General features: G+C 37.5%; 1 protein-coding gene across 2 annotated transcripts; it reads right to left on the bottom strand.

The window, feature by feature from the left end:
• Positions 1-7,587: 7,587 nt before the first annotated feature.
• On the bottom strand, positions 7,588-25,548 carry PRKRA (protein activator of interferon induced protein kinase EIF2AK2). Of its 2 annotated transcripts, none has more exons than XM_044669743.1 (8): positions 25,235-25,548; positions 24,314-24,483; positions 19,819-19,900; positions 15,435-15,513; positions 14,263-14,380; positions 12,704-12,798; positions 10,084-10,258; positions 7,588-8,349 (listed from the first exon to the last, which is right to left on the bottom strand). In XM_044669743.1, the coding sequence occupies exons 1-8, from the start codon at positions 25,297-25,299 to the stop codon at positions 8,192-8,194; spliced, it is 942 nt and encodes a 313-aa protein (XP_044525678.1). In that variant the 5' UTR covers positions 25,300-25,548; the 3' UTR covers positions 7,588-8,191. The 2 variants fall into 2 exon arrangements, with proteins under 2 accessions (XP_044525678.1, XP_044525679.1); XM_044669744.1 differs by having other exon boundaries at positions 7,588-8,346.
• Between the last annotated feature and the right edge of the window lie 450 nt (positions 25,549-25,998).

The following is a 25,998-nucleotide window of genomic DNA, read 5'->3' as shown; positions in this document are numbered from 1 at the left end:
TGAGTATGTTTGTAGGCAGCAAAGAAGTAGTCCATGGGTTGGAAAATTTTGAAGATTAGAGAGAGGGGATAAGAAATGGGGCAAACTACTAACCTAAACTAAAACTGTGACCCTGGGCAAATCATTTAACCTATGTTAGCCTTACTCCACTGGAGAAGGAAATAGCAAACCATTCCAGTGTCTCTGCCAAGAAAATCCTATGGATAGTATGGCACGTGGGTCACAAAGAATAGGACAGAACTGAATAATAAATCCTTCCTGTTTGTGGTTTGCTTTGTATATATCTGTTTGCTTGTTGTCTCCCCCATTTGATTATAAAGTCCTTGAGAAAAAACACTCTCATTTGTTTCTTTCTGTATCCTCAGTGCCTTAGAGAGGGGATAAGGTAGAGATAAGGAAGGGATGAGGCAAAGGTGTCCTCATAAATGTTTTAACAATTAACTTCTCCCAAAATTGCACATGACACCCTTTTAAACTTAATGTTATTAGTCAGTCATATTAATATATTTTCCATCACTTTCCTAACTCTAGACAATAAGCAAAACAATCTATTTTCTGGTTTATAGTGTTTGCTAATTTCAGAGTTACAAATGCTCCCGCTGAATAATCAGGTGCCAGTTTGAGCTTACTCCAGCTCACCCTTGGGATAAAGGTCAAGACTTTTTCTCAGAAAAGGAGTAAATACAACCGCTTGCTGAGAAAGTAGAATATTAAGGTAAAGTAAGGGGCTTGATTTAAGAAGGAAAACATTCAAAGAAGTTGTGAAAGAAGTCAATAAAAAAGGGAATAAAAAGATTGAGACCCCCAGAAGAAGTCACTCCAAATTTGTGCCCATCATTTTGTAACTTCTCCCAGTACCATTCAGATATTTGGCAGTAGAAGTGGAGAAGGTGTATGTTGGATTGAAACCCAGAGTGGAAGATTAGTGGTATATTAAGAGTAGAATAAAAGACCAAGGGACTCAAAGGGAAGAACAGCAGTGTTTGAATAAATGAACCATAAGGTCAAGGTAATGAAATAAGGAAAATCAGGCCAGGACATAAATGATCAACTGAAAGAAAAGGGAAGGATCTAGAAATTGGAAGCCATGATAAAAAAGTGGGAGATATCAATCAATCAATCAATAAGCATTTATTAGTGCCCACTCTATTCCAAGGTCCTAGCAATACAAATAGGAAAGTGAGACATTCCTGTCCAAAAAGAATTTACACTCTACAAGAATAAAGAGGTTGGGAGAGTAAGAAGGACAAGAAATTGTGAGTAGAAAGCAGAATCTGTAGCTTTAACATCATAGAGGTAGGACATTTCTGAGTGATGGTGAGAGCTAAAGTGTGACCAGTCCTGTGGGTGACTGAGAAAGGGTCTAGACTAGATAAAGGTTCTGGGCAGGGAGGAAGTTGAAGAGTGGCCAAGTATTACCAGTATTATCAATATGAATACTGAAGGATGCCTCTAGATCCTAGAGTCTTATTCTTAGTCTTAGAATTCTATAATTAGAAATTAAATATTCTTAGAGTCTAGGAATAAGGGGAATAAACCAGGTGCTGACCACATTTACCAATGAAGAGAGGCCAAACACACTTATACCAGAGCCTTATCTCCTCCAAAGATACAGAGTACCCTTGGACTATTTAAACTGGGCTTCTCACAACCAAGTCTTTATACAAAATATCTCATCAAGTGACTGTGGGAAATTCTTTCTTGGATGGTTATAACATGCCCTGGTTTTTTTTTTAGGAATGTCTCATAGGAAGTCTATAGATCTTCACTTCCTCTCTTTTCTAGTGTTTGAATACTGTCCCTCCCACAACTGCATCAGCAATTTCCACCTTCTATTGCTTTTTTTTCCTTTATAGTTGCTTAGTCATTTGAGTCAAATTCAACTCTTCATGACCCCATTTCAGTTTTTCTTGTCAAAGTTATAGGAGTAATTTGCCATTTCCATTTTATAGATGAGGAAACAGACGCAAACCAGGTTATGTGACTTGCCCAAGGATGCACAACTAGTAAGTATCTGAAACCACATTTAGACTCAGTTCTTCCTGACTCCAGATCTGGCACTCCAGATTTTGAGCCACCTAGCTGCTCCCTCTTTTGCCTTTCGTTCTTACTTTTCATATTCTTCCAGGACATCTGGTCTGGGTTATGCAAATTATCCTGGGCTATTCCTCTAAGGCAGGGGTCGGGCAACATATGGTTCTTGAGCCATATCTGGCTTTTTTGAGGGCCAGATATGGCTCTTTCTGCAGGAGCCATAAAGTCAATTTTTTTTTTCAGGTGCTGTTACAGGAGCGTGCACTGTGAGCACTGTACGGCTCTCATGAAATTACATTTTAAAAAATGTGGCGTTGATGGCTCTCACGGCCAAAAAGGTTGCCGACCCCTGCTCTAAGGTATCCAAATGTAAGGAAGAAAGGGTAAAATGCCTAGCTCTCAGTAGTAGCTCCCAGCGCAGGCACCTATGACTCAAAAGGAGAGGGGAGAATCTGTACTCCGCCAAGCAAAAAGTTCTTATCTGTGAATGAAGGGATAAAGATATCAGGCTTCAGAAAACAATAGGACCTCCTCAAAGTGCATTCTAAAAGGGACACATCTAGTAAATTCAAACAAAAAAGAGCAAATGGGAAAAGAACAAATGTTGTCTAGATTATGAAATACAGTTGGCTAGGCAGTTGATTGAGTTAATTAATCAGTGCATTTGTTGGTACATTGGGTATTATTACAAATAGATAATGACTGGGGCCTGGATTTGAAGAAAAGAGAAGACTAGGTTGAGTTTGGGAAACTACTCCACTATCATTGATCCCAAACTGCTCCCTTATCCAAAACAAAACAAAACATTCTTTTCAACACCAATATCCTATAAATATAGTGGAGAAATCTTCAAAAGAATTTCCTTTTAGAATTTATTTTACTTTGAACAAAAAAAGTCATAACAATTTCAAGTCAAGGTAGCATCTAAGTATTTGTGGTAATTTTAAGTCATGATCATATGAAGAGTCAAAAACAAAGTATTTATTAAGCCAACTACTTTCAAATCAATCCAGTAACATCAAAATTAAGTATTTGTTTTGTTTTCTTTTAATAAAATTTCTTTTGCAAAAAAATAGTTTTTTGGTGGAAAAACTTTTAAAACATTACTTTGCAGCTAAATGACTGTAATCATGGAAGACCAAGGTCTTCAAAGACTGAAAATTTCAAGTGACCCAAAGAACAACAGATGGAGTAGGTATGAGTAGACTGCCATATATTATGAATGATGAGTACAGGAAGCTCTGGAATAAAAGACATGATTAAGTGAATAAAGTATTTAAGTATGCGTAATGGGCCTAAGCGCTAGATTCACATAGAAAGGAAAAGGCAGTGCCTAACATCTAGGAACTCATATTCTAGGGAGACAGCAAATACAGAGTAGTGCTCCAGGATGGCTATTTGGTTTGGAAAGCCACAAGGATGGTGAATGGAGCTATAGGGCAGTAGATTTCCAGGGGCATTGGCAGTGTTCTTTTGAGTATGGTTCCAAGACTGGAAACCAGGGGAAGATGGCCAGTCAGTAAAATGAATGGAGGCAAACTACCCATAGAGAATGCATGAGGCATTTGTCTTATCAGGATAGCAGGGATCTCAGTGCAAGAGTTCCAAAACTGAAAGGTTTGAGCTCTCCAGGATCTGGTCCCTGATTAAGAAGATCTTCTACCAGAAAAGGAAGTATGCCTATTATGTAAGCAGAACAAAAGATAACACTATTGCTCTGAGGGCCTCAATAGTATCTATGAAATATTATAAGTTCTAAGGGCAGCAATGGATAGAGTGTCAGACCTGGAGTCAGGAGAACCTGGGGACAAATATGGCCTCAGATACTTCCTAACTGTGTGACCCTGAGCAAGTCATAAGCCCAATTGCCTAGCCCTTGTTCTTCAGTCTTCTTAGAGTTGTTACTAGGACAGAAGGTAAGGGCTTAAAAAATATTATAAAATCTAGATAAAGGTTTTCTAACGTGTTAGAAGAAGGCATGGATTATGTTATCTGGATTGATGGAGGACCCAAAAGACCACCAGTTTAGAACTAAAAGGGATATTAAATGCCATGAAGTCTAGTTCTCTTCTTTTGTAGATGAAGAAACTGAGACCCAGAGAAGTTGTGACTTACCCAGTAAGACTTTCATGGATTCATCAAAGTCTCTAAGTGGAATAGAATCATATATTTCTATACAACTATTCATATAAAATAGAATTTCTGGAAGTTCTCAACTTGTTGCAAGTCAATTTTGTTGTACCCTGAAAATTCATTTGTAAAAAAGCTAATTATAGCATGGAACACATTTCCCATGAGACTCAGCATGATGTACAAAGAGAGTCAGTCAGAGTAAGAATGGCCTAGGTTCATTCTGACATATGGGCAATACGATAATGAGCAAATTGCTTCATCTCTCAAGAGTCTCGAGGCAAGTCCCTAAGACCAAAATGATGAGCTGCTGATTTGCATTGGTAGAGAGAGTTTTCTCACCTGGTCCTCCCTATGCCAGTGAAATCATTGATCCTGAAAAAAACAAATGATACACCTGATGCTTGGATTCTTAGGCTAACCTACATAGGCTTATTCAGCCTGAAAATCACTGGCAGACTAGAAGATGGTATTCAGTAAATACTATCCTGATAGCACTATAGAAATTACAATCTGTACAAATATTTTAGTAGGAAATGCAGTCACATTTCAACTTGTTGCGAGAGAAACACTTTTTCTTTTGGTGCATTGATCTTTGGAGCAGGTTTCTCTCCATTCAGATATACCATCTAACAGGTCATAGATACTAATCACAATTTTTCCCCCATTAATTTAATTCATTGAAAAGTGCATTAGTGAACAGGGTTCTTGGAAGGGCACTTTCTAAACCATATGAAATGATACAACAAAACAGAGGTATGGTTAGCAAGACAAAAATTCAAATAATATGACCAGACCTCAGTAGCATTATAACCAAAATACAAAAAGTGAGCATGTGATTTGTGTTTGGTCAACTGAGACAGCCTTCCAGTGTAAATTCTGGTAAAATGGCATTAAAGCCTCAGTTTCCTCCTCATATACATCTGGGATGATATTTTTTCTCCTAAGAGTCCCAACCTTAAAATATCATAGCTAATCACAAATTTCAGGACATTGGTGGTGGTTCCCATTCCTTGGAGCAGGGTTCTAGCTGATCAGGAACTGAGTCTAAGAAGAGAAGGCTAGGAATGAAGATTAGTGGTGAGAGAGTTGTGATATGACTTCTATAGTGTCAAAACTATGGAAGCATGGGGGCTAAGAACTCTTTTCCAGCAATGTCTTTTCCAAGACATTTGTCTTACGAATCTTTTCAGCCTTGGAATCGCTTCCTCCATTGACTTACTTTATTGAACTCCAAGAAAACCTTGCATATTTTCCTTTCAAAATGCATATTATGATACTTCCATCTGTGGTTTCTCTTTCCTGGCCCACTATAGTATACATACTTGCATACCACTTTAAAATTATTTAATATCGGAGAGTGAGCAACTTTTCCCATCCTATACTCTTAGGAATTGCCAGTAATTGTTGTGGGAGGCCAATAAAAGAAACAGTCTCAAATAGCTATTTTTTCTGGACCCCATCGAAAGCTACTCTGCTAGTTAAAGCCAGACAGGATAGGTTATCTAAGATAAAAATTTTGACTCCTCTTTTGACCCCTTTTATGCCACACACCTTTTCTTATTGGAAAAGTATTATAGTCTTATTGGAAAACTTTAAGTCCTTAGCAAACCAGAAGTTAAGAGGTTAACAATTTCTCTCCAAGACTAAAGACAGAAATTAAGCAAAAAAGCTGCCTGGCCTCTGAATTTGTTTCCAGACAGCCAAGGTCAAAGTCTCATCCAGCAGGGGCTATTCGCCCCTAAGAAAAATATTCCCAGACTCAGCTTACTGATAAAAAGGCGGCTAGAATTCTAGCCTTGTTTTATCTTCACCTTGAAAACCCGGAAGTCACTGAGGTTTTTTGTGCTTTGATGACATAATTTGTAATTCTGCGCAACTGCGAAGTTTCTTTGTGCTCTTGTGTTAAATGGGTTTTTGTATACAGTATATAATAAAACCCCAAGCTCATTGCAAGGAGATGCAGCAGCAGCATGAGCTAACAGAAAGAGCAGCTCCCATGTCTTGCTTCTTTCTTATCACCTAAGCCGTCCTTATCAGATTATCTGGAGATGTTGGATAGTTTTCAACAAAGTCTACTTGAATAATTTGACCCAGGATGCTTCTGATATATTCCTTTGGCTTATAATTACAGAATAAATGTTTTGTTAGCTATTGAACAAGTGGAAAAGAGGCATTCTCCAATGGAGGACATCCCACCTAATGCATGAGAAGAATGGGCATCAGGATTTGAAATCACAGTATATTAACCTGTATTTGTTGACCAGAACTTAGAAAGCAACAGCATGGTCCTGATCCCTGAGCAAGTTTGCATAAGGACAGAGACTCATAGGAGTGGTTAAAGGAAACAGCCTATATAGCATTAATAGGGGAAGAGCTCCGTCAGCCACAGAGAAATCATGGAGGCCTTCCCCCAAAGCCTTTGGGAAGATAGCACCTAGGAAAATTCATTTGCTCCTGGTGGGTTTGACCCCATGGGAAGGTAAATTGGTGCCACCTGTAGGGAACAAAGTGGTTCTGAAGGGGAATGGCAATTTGCAGAAGCACCAATTATGGTAATACTGAAGGTTATCTGTTGAAATATGGACAGAACCTTCCAGGTGATCTTAAGTGTACTACAGTGTGTGTGTGTGTGTGTGTGTGTGAGTGTGTGACAGATTTTCCAAGGTATTTTGGGTATGGGATAGGAGCCAAGAGAGAACATTCCCTATTGCACCTGGGCCCTTCAAGTCATAAAGCAGTCTCTGACATGGGTTAAAAGTGGTTTGTTTTTGTAAAAATAACACAAAATATTGAGCAGAAGTAAAAATTTCTGCTTCTATTCCCAGCACTCTTGTCCAGATCTTTGAGAAATGAACTACACAGGTGTTAACTTCAGGATTGGTAAACAAAGACCTGAAGTCATCTACATTTCAGAGGAAACCCAGGCTCAGGCTATCCTTGGCATTTGCTCAAGGACCCAATTTGGAGAATTTTGGAGTGAGGTCATTCTGGTAGAGCAAGGAGATGAGACAGAATTAGTGACACTACCAAGAGACCACCTTCAGCACCAAGAGGATCTGAGCAGGGGTGAGGGTTGAGTTAAGAATTATGAAAGAAATTAGCATTCCTTTTCCTCTTGGCAGAAACATTCCAACTAATGCTATTCCTACTACTACAGATTCCCCACCACTGAGACAAAGTGAAAAGTGTCAACCAAACTAGTTGGAGGCTATTATAGATAAAAGGTGGAACAGAAAGTTCAGGTAGTGGGTGTGAAGAACTAAGTAGAGTTCCCGTGGCTTGCAGGCATTATATTCATTCATCTTTAATGGCTACATTTAAGTTGAGCATATGAAAGATGGGGTGAGCCTCTAAATGAAAATTATTTAACTGTATAATTAATACAAAGAGTTAAATAGAAAGAATAATTGAAGAGCACAATCAAGTCAGTAGCTTTTTAATAAAATGCAGTAGAACCCCATTATAATACAGCTCCTTATTACATGGATTCATAGATACTGCAGTCAAATCATGTCCCCTGAAACATAACAACTACATGCAATAAAAGTCTGATATAACAGTTAGCCTATAAGGCCGGTGTTAGTCCTGTCCCTCAACACTAGCATTATAAAGGGGTTCTTTAGAAAACCCTTTACTAAGCTTTGTGTGAGGAAGGATTTAAGCACCAGTAAAAATAGTTGCTCAGTAGTAGTTTTATTTCATCATCGTCATCATTATAAACAAGAAATATTTATTTACTGCCTACTGTGTGCATGGCATTGTACTAGGTGCTACACTCTGCTTCATGATACAAAGTTTATAAATACAAGAAAACAATACAAAGTTGAAGCCATTAAAAAGAGCTTAATTCATAACCACTGCTGTGATATAATGAAAACTGTAGTCTGATGGTTTTCTATGAAAGTGATTTAGAAACATCACACAAGCTAAACATTACAGTCAACATTTTACTTGGGGAAAAAGAAAAAAAACTCCTTTTATGTGCTACTGCTGCTGAAGGATTTTTCTTAAAGTTGCTCCAAGTTTACTTTCTCTCTGCCATTATCTTTAAATACTGCAGGGCATTGTGAGCTGCATCACTATGAGCACTGCCACAGGAGATCCCAGATCCATGGCAGACTGTGACAGGGCTGGTTGAAAGTTCAGCAAGACACTGGTACTGTCCATTCACACTCAATTCTTCTGAAACAGATAAACTACTATTACTGACACATCAAACTTTGTATCAACAAACAGGAAACTTGAGTTTAAGAAATTAAATATCTTCTTATTAGCAAACATAAATTTATGGTGCCTTATTAATTCTTGCCACTCATTCTGCAAAGGAACAAAGCTTAACTCCAAAGGCAGGACAACTTCATTTTTTCTTGGTACAGCTAAAAATAAAGTTCTAATTTTCTATTAAGATGTCAGATGCTGTTTATCAGTTGACATTTGAATCTGGGAAAATGAAAATGTAGTTAGGTCAAGCCTGCTTTTGGTCATATGCATTATTGTGGGTATGAATGTTTTAAAGATTACAATCCCAAATCTCTACTTTAGTGGAGTCCATTCTTATGACTTGTTGCAATATAGAGGTAATACTGGGTTCTGGAAGATGAAACCAATAGAGGAAAACCCTATGGTAACCCACAAAATTGGAAAGTCTTCAAATATGGGCCAGCAGAGTCACTGACTCATAATAGGTACATAATACTTGCTGAATGTGTGTGTCATTTGAGGATCAGTCTAGCAAAAAGATACATATTAAAAACACACACACTCAAAAGGTACAGCATAACCTTGAAACAAGATAGTCATTCTGATCCAATAACAAATGTAATTTTATAATAATTCAATTAGAAATACTGAAATTAGTCAACTTGCCTAAAAATCAGTTAGGACAGTGAAGGCAAATATTTTAGAGACCATGTGCTATGCCCTACCCCCCCCACCCCCCGACTAGTACTAGGTGTGCCCCCCCGCCACACACACACACACACACACACAGGGGAAGAAGGAAGCATTCCAATTGGGCTGCTGGACAGAGGGGCAGGAATGTGAAAAAAATGTCATCGGGCATGGTGGAGAGGGGAAAGGGAAGGCCAGCATATGTAACCACAGAGAGTGCTCTGTGTGCTATGGTACATGTGCCATAGGTTCACCATTACTGAGTTTGGATATTTTCAAAAATAATTGCACCATTAAATCGTAACTAAAATTCAACTTTTTTCTTCTTTAATTTAATGATTATGAATTAGACATTCTCCACAATCCTCTCCAAACTCAATGTACAACTAATCTCTTATAAAACATTTTTCTGACCATCTATGCTACATTTCTAAGTTCATTCAAATATTTATTGTGGTGTAGGCAGCATTATTAGGACATAAAAGTAGCATGAATTCTTTACGCTCTATGACTACTCAAAGTACTACAGATAATCAGAAGTTCTCTTCTAAAGTCTACAATACTTATAAAATGTCTTTTTGTTGATGAATTCAGCTTATAACAGATGGTAAAATTTGTAAAGAACTTAATTATTCACAACCACTCTTACTCTTGATTAATGTTGATGAGATAGATTAAAACTGAAAATTTAATAATCAAATATTCATATTAATCATAGGAGAAGTTTTGTGAAAGTAATTAAAACCAAAAATCAAGTTACCAGTCCACATTACCACTTTCTCATCTGGCCTTACTCTCTTCTAATTACAAAAATTAAAGACCAGGACAAAGTAAAGTTTTAAGCTAAGGTTGAATGGGGGCAGTCCAAAGCTATTCCCATTCTTTCCCCAAAAATAATGGGGTAGAAAACTATCACAATATGAATTCTAAATCAGTGCAAGAAATGATTAGACTCTAACCAAGAATTCTCCACTTTTGTTTCTCAAAACAAAAATTTTTTGAAATTGACTAAAAAGAAAATTTTACCTATATCCAAATATGTTACTTCAAAACCTTGTTCCTTTCCAATTTCTCCAAGCATCTGGACGTAATCTGTGTTAGGAATACTGAGCAGGCTTCTTCTCAGTAAAGTTATTTTTTCCCCATTTGAATTTCTCAGAGAATTCCAAGTACAACCAATGGTACTTCCTAGTGCATTTGCCTGAAAAACATTTAAAAGTTTAGACTTATAGACAGATAATCTTTCACCCTGATCAAAAACATTAAAGAACTATCTTATGTGTAACCTTATAAAAAAGTTTTAATCAGAAACTGGATTATATATAATTTTCCATCTTGACATAGATAATAAGGCACAGATACAGTTTTACAGAAATTAGCTAATAAAATATGTGTATATCAGAATTAGTGCAAATGTTTTTTAAAAGTACAAAGGTTCTCATTAGAATTTTCCCAGGGTTATACTCGGAAATGCTACAAAGCTGCAAATAATGAGTCTTCTTAATAATGCATTCTCAGATAATTTTCACATTAATCACTACACTGATATCTTTAAGATTCTATTGCTTGATTTGTCCTTATTGAGTTTAACCAAGCCTGACAAATGGTCTAGAATTAAGCAAGAAATGAGGAAAAAGAATCAGGGAAAGGTTGATGTGAGACAGTATAGGCAGGCCAAAAGAACACTTTACCAATATAGGGTACATTTATGAAGTAGAAAATGAACAGTGAAGTGGATAAGTTGCTCAGCATGATATTTGAGATATTTTATAGAGAAAGCATTACCTTGTTTTCAAAAAGCAACTACTAATTTAGTTTCTTTAACTAGCTCTAATAAATTATTCCAATTACTCCCAGAATGGAAACAAAAAACCTTCATCTACCATGGACATAATATTTCTCATGCACTGCCATAACTCCCTACTCCTCCTCCACCAAGAAGGTTGAGTACAATGGGGTTATATTTTTACATGGTCAGGTCCAATGAGGACATGAAATCAATAGAAATTTTTACTTATTGTAGTCAGGATTTTTGAAATACTGGTGGTTAATAGACATTGATCTAAAGAGAACTGTCAACTCTCTTAAGAAACAATGTTCTTTTACTGAGAAAAGTCCTGGACAAGGGAGTCAGAAGACTGAGGTTTTAGTTTCAGATTAGCTATTTTCTAACTGTCACTTTGGGCAAATCACATAACCTCTCTGATCCCTGTTGGACTTTGTCCAGAAAATAAGGGAGTTGGGACCTCCACAAACCTGACAGTCATCCCTTTGAAGTCCCTTTCAGTCCCAGAATTTGGTTTATTTACTTGTAAAATGAACCTAAAATGCCTGCTCCATTCCCCACACACTCACCAGATACTGCTGAGTATAGAGGCAATACATTGTCTGTAAAGAGTCTATGCTTAAAGGGTGAGGGGTTGAGTGTGCTTTGGCTTTGTTCATTCATGGCTACGTGACAACAAAAGACTAACCTCTCATAGTATCCATCTCCTTATCTATAAAAGGCAAGATTTGGACTCATGGGTCTCTAATGTCACAAAGGTTAAATCCTGTGATTCTCAGTTTTCTCATTTGTAAAATGGATGATCATAAACTCCAAGAATTATAATGCACTTTAGTTGTTTTTTAGTCTAATCTCTCAGATTTAGGCATCTTTTCTATAATCCATCCTTAACAAGTGATCATGGATTTTGAGTCTTTTCATCATGCTTATTTATACTAATCTATACATGTTCCAGTTTATCAATAATCAGCCTAAAATGTAGCAAAGAATCATATACAATGTTCTTGACGTTTATCTGACAAAGGACTATATTTTTACATGGTCAGGTCAAATGAGGACATGAAATCAAAAGAGTTTTTGATTTACTGTAGTGAAAAGATTTTAAAAATACTGGTGATTAATAGAATTCCAGCAAGCACAAGCCCAAATAGTGAAATTCTGAGTGGGATGTCTACTTATAATGATATCAGCTAATATTTACAGAGTGCTATGTGCCAGGGATTTCACAAAGCGCTTCAAATACCCCACTGGATCGTCACAACAATCTTAAGAGATAGCTGCTATTATTATCCTCTTTTACAAATGAGGACACTGAGGCAAACAAAAGTTAAGTGATTTGTCCAGGGTTATACAACTAGTCTGTGTCCGAGGATGGATATGAATTCAGATCTTCCTGAATCCAGGCTTGGTGCTATATCCATTTAGTTGCCCAGCTGCCACAAGTTTCCCTTTTTGATGGTTTTGATGGCCATAACTTTTGACCCTTGCCTTCTTAGAATCAACACTAAATGTTGGTTTCAAGGCCCAAGAGTAGTAAGGGACAGGCAACTGGCATTAAGTGACATGCTCAGGGTTACTACACAGTTAGGAAGTATCTCTGGGCAGACCTGAATGCAGCATTTCCTACGTCTTCAGGCCTGGTTATCCATTGTTTAAAAGTCAATTTAACATTATATTGTTCTCTAAATTCTCCACTGCATAAACAATAGATTTGATGACCAAAAGTGGAGTTAGCATGATAAAGTAAGTAACAGATCACATTTGTTAATGTATATAAAACTACACAGAATAAAAATACAATTTCCTGCAATATAAGATATTTGATCATATTGACATCATTAAAGCCCAAACACTACTTACTAAGGAAACATTGTTATCAGGAGAGAATTCACGGAATTTGGCAAGAAACTTCTCAGCAGCATTTCTCTTGGCTTGTTTTTTTGATGCTCCCTTTCCTACATAAAGAAAAAATAAAAGAAAACATTAAAAAAAAGTATGTCCACAAAGGGATATTAAATGGATTATGAAAGAATAGGTTCCTTATGTAATAGAACAATTGTTTTAGTGTTTTTTGCATAGTTTCATCCTGGTTTCATACTTACTTTTTAGTATTAAGTTGCAAATACTTGATAAACCTATAATCTCCACTGTCCCCTACTATTGCATTTTTATACATAAATGTCCTCTATAGGTATTTATTTATCAATAAAAGTTCAGCTTTGTCCTACACTTCTCTTTACTGAGCTACAAGTTGGTTTACTTCTTCTTCTTCTTTTTTTTTTTTTTTAAAACCCTTACCTTCCGTCTTGGAGTCAATACTGTGTATTGGCTCCAAGGCTCCAAGGCAGAAGAGTGGTAAGGGTAGGCAATGTGGGTCAAGTGACTTGCCCAGGGTCACACAGCTGGGAAGTGTCTGAGGTCAGATTTGAACCTAGGATCTCCCATCTCTAGGCCTGGCTCTCAATCCACTGAGCTACCCAGCTGCCCCCAGTTGGTTTACTTCTGACAACTTTCCTGTTCTGTGAAGTTCTAGGTCTATGTGAGTTATAATCTCATTTTTATGTGCCTCTCTGATTATTTTAAACAAACCTAAAACTATATATATCACACCTCCCTGGGGGTAAAAGGATAGAATTAGATTTAGAAAAATAATTTAAAAGATACTTATTTCCTTGAAACTGATCGTAGTATTTACCTCAAATTAATGTACTTCCTTAAAAATGATTTCAAATGCATTAGAGAATAAATATGAGAAAAACAAATTATCAGTATAATCAGTAGTTTTATGAATAGCTATATTTTCTCATCATCTTAACACAGGATTAAAAATTTAATGTCTTTAAGCTGTCAACATTATTCTCATGTCCCTCTCATCCTTCTTTTTTCTCTATTATCTTATTTCCTACCCCACCTTCATTTATTAATCTTAACCTTTCCCTAGAGTCCTTTTAGCTTCTGGAATTGATGGTGAAATTCTGAAAAAGATTTACCATTACCTCTCTCTGCATGTCTAAGAAAGTATGTGATATTTATATCTGCTTTAAAATTATGTTGGGCTTAAGAGTACAAAACATTCATATTCATTAAAAAATTCATTATCCCCATCCTCAAATCTATGCATTTTCTGTAGTTATGAAAACATCTGTGTACAACTAAATGCAGTTTCATAGAAAGGCATTAAAAAGTTACAAGTAGAAGGCGGCATAGCTTGTTTGTATGTTGTACAACATGACCTTTTATGCTTAGGATATATGCTAATAGGCATAGGTGCTACATATTTATAGTAATAATAAACTGAAGTATGCCAAAGCAATGTCTTAAGATATATTTAAATTTAAAAAAAAAGTAGTAATCTACTACTAGAAAAAATTTCTTCTGACATTCAGCATGTTATTACAATATTAAACAGACATAGGTACCAGTTTCTATGAATGATTCAAGTCTGCAAATTGTGGTGAACTCTTTCTTATGAGCAGGTCCTCCCTCCTGAGAAAGTGTATACTCGGGAAGTCTCCAGCCATGTTGAATAGCCAGTTCCTACAAAACAGTGGCAAAACTTTGTTTATAATTTCATCTATGTAATGGTTATCATAAACTCATTATAATCTTTTCCCCCACTTCTATTGTAAAGGCTTAACAAAGTAATGATGTTTAGCAATGAAAAATGAGGGACATTTACCTCCTATTTTCACATAGATATCCTAACTTTTTATATTTTATAACATCCACCAACAGCACCACTGAAGCAATGCCCTCCTGTGAATGGAGTTCTTCCATTTAACCATAATACACTGAGATATCACAGATCGAATGAGAAGCCAGGCTGCTGAAAGCCTCTTAAGGAACACTAGAGAGGATGTCTGGAGGAACTCACTACCACTGATTCCTGTGGCCTCTCTTGTCATGTCTGTAGACTTCTGTGTCCAAAGCTGGCTAATCAATGCATTCAGATGGGAATAGGGCAGAGCAGAGAAAGCAAACAATTAGCTTTGTGAAGTTGCGGAAGAAAGGTAAGAAAAAAAAAATCAAAGGAAAAGCCCATGTAAAGGAAGAAGGTATTCAACAGGACCAACTGGATAAAGGGGGTAGGTAACTGGACAATAGAAAGCATAAATAATCTGTAAGAAGGATGAACTGCATGCAATAATACAAAGCTGTTATTTTTGGCAGAGTAAGTAAAAAACAAACTATTTCCCTTTCCTTGACCTATGCTATCTGGTCTGGGCCATTTATGATGGCTTTTGTCAAAACAGAAGTAGAAAGAGGTCTTCTGTCACAAATGGTAATAAACAGTCTTAAAATATAAATCACTCTACCCATGTGCACAGGGGTCCTGCTGATCTCAAATGAGAATTCCACAAACCAAAGGCAGATACTGTATATGGGAGGAAAATCCAAAACATAATAAATAGAATAATTGTTTCAAATTAATTTTGTAACATCTAATGAAAATAACTTGGAAGACAAAATCTATTACTCATTTTAAAATACTCATTTCTTTTGTTATGCAACGTAATTGTACTAGTCAATTGGTTATATCTTTTATTAGTAGGCAAAAATTATGTATGAAAAATATAAATGCATGACTGACCTGTAATGAACCAATAGGATTAGCCTGATTCTTTGGTTGCTTGGAAGGATCAGGAGCCGTTGGGTCTGGAACTGCAAAACTAAGTAATTTTTAAAATATATTATGAATTAGGAAATAACTTCTAAAAATGACTAAACAGACATGCCTATTTTGAATCTAAAATACATAAAAGGAGAAATATTCCTTTCATTAATTTTTGTTCTTTTCTGTTTGTGATGTATTATATTAAATATAATTGATAAAAATTAAACAAAAATTTAACTTGACATCTTTTATTTACTATCCTCTTTGGTTTATAGTTGCATTCTGCAAGGTCAGAGAGAGGTCAGCAACCTAACCACAGCCTATTGGCCAAATACAGCCTGCCATCTGCTTCTGTATGTCCAATGAGCTAAGAATGGTTTTTACATTTTTAAATTAAATAATTTAAAATTTGGCTCATGGTCCATAGTGTGCTGACTCTGTAACGGGATACTGCAAATATATTTGTGAATCAATTCTGGCATAAACAATAAAGGCATCTTTTAGAAGTATATCTTTATAGAACATGTACTTATTAAAATTTCTGTGTAAATCAAATGTTGGTAAATCTAAACTATATTAAATTAACCACAGAGTGTGCTCTTTAAATAAGCTGTGTAACATTCTATTTTCTAAACCAATAAATCCGCCATAGTGTGAGGACTGACTCTTCAACATGATCCAATGGGATTTTCAAATAGTCTATACATGAGGAAGTAGTTGTACTACAAAATTCTTTTAAGTTAACAGAAATTAAAGCTAGTATGGAGAAGGGGATGCATTTTTTTATAAATAAAAGATATAAAGATAACATAGTTTTTTCTTTAAAGATGTGAACTTCTTCAAACTGGAAATTATTTGAGGACTGATGGCTTTTGTTGCTCGCTTTGAAAATTGATTAATGCCAAAATGAGCGTGAATTTTCCAAGTTCATACTTAAGATTAAACTATTTTTTAAAAACAAACACAAACATAAAACTAACGAATTCAAACCTAAATTGTACAAGCATTAATTTACAAAGAGCAAATCAGAAAAATAGAAACAAATCAGAAGCAAAATTCTTTACCTTTAAAAAGCGTAATCAAATTTTGAATTTTAATTTCAGAGAAAACATTCAGCTTACATTTCATTAAGGTTATTTGAGATGAACTTTGAACCCTAAGATTATGTAAAGGCCAAAGACTCTCAAAAAAGTAAAGTAGTTAACAGAAATGAAGAATACAAATGGAGTGCTGACTGTACATAAGAGACTCACAGGTTTTGGCAGAAGAAAAATTATATGACATTGATGGGTCAATTTAGGCCAGCTGTCAGTGAAAACAACTGTCAATTATTTTAATAAGCTAGAAGTAACTTATTTGAATGGATTTCTTCTTCTTTGGTAGGCTTATAATAAATAAATTCACCTGTATAATGGAATACACAGTACATATAATAGAATACAAAGTACTCCAGGAATGAGAAAACCTAGGTTCTAGACCCAGTTCAGTCATTTGCTCAACATATGGTTAAGTGATTTTATTTCTCTGAGCCTCTATTTCCTGAAAAATGTGGATGATGTCTATTCTGCCTACTCTTAAGAGGTGTACTTATAAGTCATGTGATATTATATGTGTAAAGCCGGTCATATACTACCAAGCTCTAGATAAATGTAAATATTATTGTAATATTATTGTTGCCAAAACAAGTGGAAAACTGGCAAAAATATTTCATTCTATAAAGTTAATCTAGGCATCCTAGGTTTTATTTTTCTATTGTAATTATTTGTTTATATCATTTCTCCTAGAGATCCATGAGGCAAGGTTCACTTCTATTTCCTCTAGTGTCTAAAACAGTGCCTTGAACATGGAAACATTCAATGAACTTTTGATTGAAATGATCTGGTGATAAATTTTTAAAATCTGTATTACCTAGTTATGGGTGGCTATGTTGAATAAGCTTATGGTGTGGTGTGGTGTGATGTGGTGTGAAGCTTTGCTATGCTTTGTTGCACAAGACAGATTCTTAATTTTTGAGAGTAAAAATTTAAAATAGTTGAGATTCTGATTTATTTTAGCTGGATTTTAAGTAGAATGTATTTAAGAACACTATAGTTAATTGGAAGGCCAGAACTAATACAGAATTAAGCCTCATGCATTTACTTTAGCTAATGGTAGGCAACTTCTATGACTACTGAGATTTCAGATACTATCTCCTATTTATTTTCTGACTGCCAGCATAGCTTCAGACTGAGTTGTCATATTATAGGCACATAGGTACAATGTGGTAGTATGAAATTTCCCAAATAATTTTGATTAAAAGGCAGAAAAACTATGGCACTGGGTGAACTCTTTTAAGCTTGTGTACAGCCTGACGGTTTCCCTTCTATCTGCCTTGAAACAAAAACACAGTGTTTTCTGGCTTTTTTTCCCCTGGTTCTCTAAAGTATCATTTGGAAAAATTTCACAGAATATACTCATTTTTTACAATGCCATTTAGTTTTACAATGTCAATGTACCAATTGCACTGAATATTTTATGTTGGTGACCTTTTGGTAACCAGAAATAAAATGGCAATCATCAGGAACAGGAAAAAAATGCCAGGCAACAATTGTCAAGTCTTGAAAATTAGTATATATCAGTTATTTGTGATTTCTAGTCTCAAGGATCTGAGTTACTCTAAAAGATCAAAGGCAAGCCCTGGCATATATGGTCTCTATAGTAAGAGCTCTAGGAATTCTCAAAGATTTAAAATAGACTAGGAAAATGGTCAAGCCAAAAGTTCATAGTAGAAGGCAGAGAAAAGAAAGTTTCTATAAACAACCTAAAACAGAAGACAAGCATCATCAAGAACTAGATGGCATCTTGTGTGAATTAAGGACATTAAAACTGGCCCAGAGATTAGCTACAGAGATCTTGGGCTGAAATAAGAGAGGTATAGTTTCTAGGAATAAGGAGCTGATAATCCCATTATATTCTGCCTCATACAACCATATCAGAAATACTGTGTTCAGTTCTAGGCTTAACATTTTAGGAAGGATATTGATAAGTTGGAGAATATCCAAAGAAACACAAGAAGGATGAAGGACCTCAAGTTCCTGAGATATGAGGAAAGGTTTAAGAACTGGTGATGACTGTCTAAAGAAAGGAAGAATTGGGGTAGGGAGAGAGAAGGTGAGGAAGGAAGAAAAGACTAGACATGATAACTGTCTTCTAGGTATATGAAGGACTGTCATATGGAAATTTTTCTATTTGTGGATTCCTATAGGTGTGGATTGCAAAGGCTTCATTATAAAAATCATTTAGAGGAACATATGTTCAAAAGTAGAATGGGCTTCCTCAGAATGCAATGGATTCCTCTAATCCAGTGATGGGCAAACTATGGCCTGTGGGCCAGATGTGGCCCCCTGAAATTTTCTATCCTGCTGCATGCAGCATTATTCCTAATCTGACAAATACAATGACTAGGATAAAATACAATGAAACTTCGAAAGAGTTACCTTAGAAACAGATGACAGATGAGCTTTTCCTTTCCTTTGGCCCCTTCTTTACAAAGTTTGCCCATCACTGCTCTAATCAAAACTCTTCATGTCAAGGCTAGACGACTAAATGTTGGCTAAATTGAAGGGGATATTCTTTTCCAGGTATGGGTTGGACTATGTGGTCACTGTGATCTTTTTAATTCTGAAATTCTCTAAATTCATAAATAAAGGAGTAGCTAAAAAGTGTCAAATACATGGTGCTTCATGGCCCAGACAGTTATATTCTTATGACATACAATTCAATGTGTTAGACATCAAAACTTTTTCCAGTGGGTTTTTTATCAGCTAAGCTACCACATAATTCAATAATTTATAAAGGCTATTATATTATTATTATATTATTAGCTAGTTAATGATCTCTGTGTTGATTATCTAACAAAGTATATGTGATAAGTAGCTTTCCAGTGATGAAAACCAAATTGTAGATTTTGTCATTTTAAATTAACTCATTGTTTGAGTCTCTCAAGTCAGAACCCTAAAAAGAGCAGTTTTAGCTACTAACATTAATATATTGTTTCCCTTTAAAAAATGCTTAGTCTTAATACTGTGAAACAATTATGGTAAATATTCAAAGAATGTAGCAAGAAATAACTGATCTCTACCACACTTGTATAGGGAAAAAAAATGGGCCTAGTTCAATAGACCATTCATTTAAATTTAATTCTTGAACTTGGGTTGTTTTTCTTTTTTTAATTTCTAAAGAGGATAGCTTTCATTTTTTAAAAAAAAGTATTTCCAATTTAAATGCAACAGTTCATTTCTATTGCTTTTGCAAACATACTCAAACTTTCGTTTTTGCCTCAGCAACATTTGAACTTTTTTCACACAAAAAAGTAGCTCACCAGAGACTTGCATTTGCTTTCAAATGTCCAATAGCAGCTTCTGCAGCTTTATGCTTTGCCATTTTCTTACTTGAACCTTCACCTGTATTAAGAAAAAAAAGCCAAGATGTTCTTAAAGAATGTGATCAAAAAGCACAAGCAAATGACTTCAACTTACAAAAGGGAAAATGGTAAAATTGTAGAATATTGGTGTTTATGTAGTACTTAAAATTTTGCAAAGTACATTATTTATTTACTTTTAAACCCATACCTTCTGTCTTAGAATCAATATTGGGTATTGGTTCCAAGGCAGAAGAACAGTAAGGGCTAAGCAATGGGGCTTAAGTGACTTGCCCAGGGTCACAAAGGTAAGAAGTGTCAAGGTCAAATTTGAACGCAGGAACTCCTGTCTCCAGGCCTAACTCTCAACCCATGGAGCCACCTAGCTACTGCCCAAAGTACTTTAAATGCATTATCACATTTAGATTTTAGAGTGTGACCCTGTGAGACAGGTCCTCTTATCAGTGTTATTTTCCTGTTTTTTAGAGATGAGGGACCTGCAGTACAAGATGATTCAAGGAAGGATCTGAATCCAGATGTTCCCAATTCCACATTCAGCACTCTGTCCACATAGCATGGGGTCTCTTTTACATGCTAAAGGAAGTTAAAACATATATTGCCACCTAAATATATATAATAAAAAAAAAGGGTTTTCCCAAGTAGGTACTCATTGGTTGGGGAAATGGCTAAACAAATTATGGTATATGGATACAATGGAATAGTTCACCCTGTAAAAAATGACAAACATGAATACAGAGAAGCACAGAGAGACTTGAATGAATTGAGGCAAAGTGAAGAAAGCCAAGCCAGAAAAACAATACACACGATAATATAAATGAAAAGTTCCACAACAAAAAGACTTAAAAATTAATGTTGTGGGGCAGCTGGGTGTTTCAGTGGATTGAGAGTCAGGCCTGGAGACAGAAGGTTCTGGGTTCAAGTATGGCCTCAGATACTTCCTAGCTGGGTGATCATGAGCAAGTCACTTGAGCCCCATTACCTAGCCTAGTAGCTCCCAAATGTTTTTGGCCTATAGCCCCCTTTCCAGAAAAAATATTACTTAGCACCCCCTGGAAATTATGAAACTATTTATTGAACTCAGAATAGAATGTAATACAAAAAAGTGTGGCCATCACCGCTTCCCTGGATCACTGCAGCACCCACCAGGGGGCAGTAGTGCCCACTTTGGGAATCACTGACCTAGCCCTTAATGCTCTTCTGCCTTAGAACCAATACTTAGTATTGATCCTAAGATGGAAGTTAAAGGTTAAAAAAAAAATGAATGTCGTAAAATTATTCAAAACAAAACAAAACAAAAACATGTGTGATCCCAGAGGGAAATATGAGAAGACAGTTTCCTGTCCCATGCCCAACCCCTATCCTTAATAGAAGATGTGGATCCAAAGGTACAGAATAGTGCATAAAATCCTAGATATATAGAAATACATAAATTTATTTTTTTTAAATCCCTTACCTTCTGTCTTAGAATCAATATTGTGTGTTGGTTCTAAAACAGAAGAGCAGCAAGGGCTAGAAAATGGGGGTTAAGTGACTTGCCCAGGGTCACACAGCTAGGAAGTTGTGAGGCCAGATTTGAAACCAGGATCTCCCATCTCTAGGCTTGGCTCTCAATCCACGGAGCCACCCAGCTGCCCTCCCATACCCATGATTTTTTTTTTTCTTTTAAAAAATATTACAAGGGACAACTCTAAGATGAAAGGGAAGGAGAAATACAGGGGGAAATTTAAAAGGACATGTAGAAACAAAAGATAAAAATCTATTTTTAAAAGGGTTTCCTTATTTACTAAATGTATAGATCAAAATTATATTATTTTAAAATTATAAATACTCCATAAAATAATTAAAAGATTATAGTTCATGCTGAGGTATTTAACACAATCACTTCTCTCCTAAGCCTGAATCAAAGGGAAAATACTAGTGTTGTTATAAAGGGAAGCCTGAACTTGTGCAATGTAGCCTTGTGGCAGTGTTAAGGGTAGGCTTTCCTTCAAAGAACTGAGCAATGAAAATATTTAACAGCAAAATTATCTTCACTCTATCTTGTTGGATCTTTCTGTATCTGGTCAAACTCCAGTTAAAAGCTGTAATACAATGACTACTACATTTAGGGTGTCACAGGACTCTTTCAAGGGAGAAGAAAAAGAGAATGACCTCTTCCTCATTTTAAGGTCAACCTATGTTCACTTTATGAATGGAGAGGGCAGGGAGGTAACACCAAAGTCTATTTCTAATTTCAGAAAGCAGCAATGAATAGAACATTACACATTTAGCTTTTCCTATTTCTCAGGGGCAAGACCAAGTAATCCTGTGTAGAAATCAAGAGATTCAAGATCAATTCCCAGCATTGCCAACATCTATGTTACTTCTGATAAATCATTTTACTTCGTTGAGACTCAGTTTCCTTTTCTGTAAAATTCAAGTGTTAGATTAGATCTCCAACTTCCCTTCTACTTCTAAGATTTTATGATTCAGTTTGGAATAAAGCATTTCAAGATGACAGTCTCCAATTTACCAGTAAATTGTGGTGGGAATAGAGAAGGGTATGGAAAGGAAATAAAGTAGTGTTTTAAGGTATTGGGAACGGAGCGGAGCAGTGACTGAGGACATCAGACTGATGAGATTATCTTTTGTGGGTATCCTATAGATTTCTGGTCTTTGGTCTATATTATTTTGAGAGGAGAACTATTGTTTTTTGTTTTTTTTTTTCAATTGAGCTTATACATATCTAGCTTGCTGTATTTATATAGCTCCAAACTTGTGATTTCATTGGTTTAGGAACCTTCTAGTAAGAAAATTCCATCAAAACAGGTCACACTCTATACTTAAGAGACATCTATCCATGGCAGTGAAAAATTAAATGATTTACCCAGTAGCATAGTCAATATGTAACAGAGACAAGATTTGAAATCAAGTCTTTTTAACTCTCCATTTACTATGCTATGCTTTCTCTCCAGGGTTTATCTATAAATGATATTCTAGAAACAAAGACTACCTGAAATAGCTTTATTTGTCCTTTGGTTTGCATAGGGAACACATTTATAGCTCATGCATTTATATTGTATTTGACCATTTACTGTAAGTTTTATTCTATAAGGTAAGTGGTACAAATATTTCCATCTTCGTTTTGTACATTGGTAAACAGAGGCTCATAATGGCTAAGCTCTAAGTTATTTCACCAATCACATCATCACACTAGGAGGATCTCATTCACTAAAGAAGAAAAAAAATTATTTTTAAGCTTCTAGATAGTTTTAACAAAATATTCCCAACTAAAAGTTCATAATTTTCTAGTTTATTTTTAAGTAAATTTTGCAAACTGGCTGTTTGCTCTTATATGGGAGGCAGCATGGTACAGTGGAAAGTGTATGGGATTTGGAGCCAGAGGACTTAGATTCAAATTCTGACTATGGGTTTTTCATGTAACATCTCTGGGCCTCGGCTTTCTCAAGTATAAAATGAAGGGACTAGACTATATAAACTTAAAAGTTGCTTTCTTCCCTAAGACTCTACTTTCTACTTTGTTTTCCCCAAATCCCTAGCTGGGAGAAGAGTGGTTATTCCTTTTCTCCTGTTCTCAGGGATCAGCATTCTATGTCCCCTATGTCCTTTCACTAGAAATCATACACTTCAGGAATATAAATGTAGCTTCACCTCAATAAGAGAAAAGACAAAACAAAATGAAAACTGTGACCTCTGAAGTTTTTAGATGAACCATTTGGGTTTATTGGTGTAATATATTTTTTCCAGATAAGATGCAATGTGTCTTTTTTTTGTGGTTCAAGTTTAAAAAGTTAATGAATGAACTAAGGTAGTATAACAAATAGGAAAATTCACATGTAAATTATCAAAATTCATTGTTTTTCTTTTTTTTTTTTTTTGATACAGAATGTTTCACTGGGCTAGCTCCAGCTTAGTAAATAAGAATATGTCTGTTGGTGCCAGTCCGACAGAGAAAAGCTAAAGAACTTTCTATGGTTCTTTGTGTCTGGGGGAGGTGGGGTTCAAACTCACCTTCCCTGTGAATTAAACAGCTTGAAAAGTGAAATGGACAATCAAGATAGTGGCAGGGGCTTTCGAGCCTGGACCTTTTAAAAATTATCTTAGTTCTAGTTCTCAGGGTAACTTGGGAATACTACTCATCTTTAAAGCCTCTTCAGTTCCAGCTGTTAAGAGGTAGCCTAATGGACTCATTTATGTTAGGGAGAAGGAAGGTCTGTTGGAGGCCTCCATTCCTGTTTTAAGCTTCTCATGGCACACATAGTGATGGAGGAGAGGGAGGGAGGGAGAAAGTGGGTGAAGTTAGAAATGTCTTCCTTCATTGTTGAGTTGACACTTTCCATTTTCAGTATTTCCTTAGGTACCTTCCTAAGGAAGATATTACATCCTATCTTTAGGATGACAATGCTGATAGTTTGGGTTAATAGTGTATACAGACCTGTGCAGATTATATCACCAATGGTCACTCTGAAGGTGAAACTTGGGGTATTTGCATGTCCATCAGCTCTTTCAAATTCATAAACGGGTACATTATTGGTCTTCATGCCATACTCATGTAACACCTGAATTGGTGTTTTCCCAGGTTTGGCTGTGATCATTTTCCCCAACCTGCACAAATGAGAATGATTGCCCGCTTGAAATACCGAAGGGGTGGGGAGTGGGAGAGGACAGCAAAGCAGCAACGTTGTGTCAAGTACAGCCCTAAAGCTAACCGAAGGAAATTTACTCTTCATTCTTAAACTAGAAAAACGGGGTGGCAATGTTCCTTCTAAGCTCGAAAAATGAAGATGGCATGGGGGGTGGAGGCATTCTCCAATTTCCCTTGCTGGCAGCTGCAGCAGCAAAGATCAGGAGAGGCGGGGGTTGGGGGAGGTTAGGGAGGGTCAGAGAGAAAGCCCCAAAAGCTGGCTCCAACAGCACCTGCTTAGGGAACGAAAAGATCTCCAAGGCACCACCACGGACGTCCTCTTTCTCAAGCCTATCAGGGTTCAGGTAACCCGAGCTGCCTCGAGCTTCAGGGATGCGACAGCCGCAGCTTTCCTAGCCTGACCCACCCACAGCGCTGTCCTGGGGGAGGGAAGAGGGGGGGTTGTGGTGATAGAAGGGCTGAGAAGGGGAGGGGGTAGCGGGGGAGGGGAAAAGAGTAGAACCCTAAAGGGCGGAGCCTCTCTCGGCTCCAAATTGTGCATGGGGGAGGGGGATGGGAAGAAAGCTGGGGGAGGGGGCACTATTACCCACAAGGCAACTCGAAGGCCTTCCAGTCCTCTCCGGCCCCTTCCCCACCTCCCCTGCTAGGCCTGACCAGGTCTCTTACGGGCCCCGCCGGGCAAACCGGCTAGGGCCCCGCCCGCTGACTCACCTGAAGGTGCCGCTGTCTTGTTGGGCCGGCGGCGGGGCCGCAGCGTGAGGCCCGCCCTGGGGCATGGTCGGCCTTGGGGCCGCAGCGGGGGCCGCCGGGGCAGCAGGAGCTGCCTGGGGGGCGTTGGAGACCCGGGGTCTGGGGTTCGTTCTCCTTCCCTTAGGCGGCCCGTCCCCGAGAGGGGCCTCCTTGGCCCCAGGGGCCGCCGTCGCTGTCGCCGTTGCGGTAGCCGTGGTGGTCGCTTCTCGTTCCCCCTTCTCTGCCGCCGCCGCCGCTGCTGCTGCTTCTACTGCTGCCGCTGCCTCTTGTCGCTCTTCTCCTCCTCCTCCCCCCTCCTCCTCCTCCGCGTCCCTGTTGTGGTTCCGGGGGGCGGGGGAGAAGAGGAGGAGCCGATGGCGCAGCCCCCCTCACTCCCCCCGCCGCGCCCGCACCTGCTGCTGCCGCCGCGGCCCAGGCCCCCAGCCCGGTGCCCGCCTCCACCAGCAGGGCCTCAGATGCTGCCGACTGCCCCCAGATCCCGATCCCCAAACTGACCTCCCCCACCCAGATCCATGGCGCGTTCTGCTTGCGGTCACTGACCCCAACCCCCGCAGCCACGAGCCCCGCACTCCCGGCCCCGACAGCGGGGTCATTATTCTCTATCCGGGCATTTCTTGCTCCGCCCGAGGGCAGCGCGTCAGGGCCGCCATGGTGGGAGCATCCTGGCCACCCCTTTCTCCCTTAGACCCTCCAAAGCGGTTTTCCTGCGTACTCTCAGTTGGACG

The sequence above is a fragment of the Gracilinanus agilis genome, chromosome 3 (genome assembly GCF_016433145.1).
Source record: "Gracilinanus agilis isolate LMUSP501 chromosome 3, AgileGrace, whole genome shotgun sequence".
Classification (NCBI taxonomy): Eukaryota; Metazoa; Chordata; class Mammalia; order Didelphimorphia; family Didelphidae; genus Gracilinanus; species Gracilinanus agilis.
The sequence above is the reverse complement of the archived record's forward strand: the minus strand, read 5'-3'. Positions and strand labels throughout refer to the sequence as shown.

Excerpts from the sequence above, each read along its gene's own strand:
- PRKRA (XM_044669743.1), bottom strand. The coding sequence starts at position 25,299 with ATGCCCCAGGGCGGGCCTCACGCTGCGGCCCCGCCGCCGGCCCAACAA. Across the intron at positions 19,901-24,313 it reads TGGTGATATAATCTGCACAG|GTGAAGGTTCAAGTAAGAAA; the intron begins GTCTGTATACAC and ends TTCTTAATACAG. Across the intron at positions 15,514-19,818 it reads AAAGCAAATGCAAGTCTCTG|TTTTGCAGTTCCAGACCCAA; the intron begins GTGAGCTACTTT and ends AAAATTACTTAG.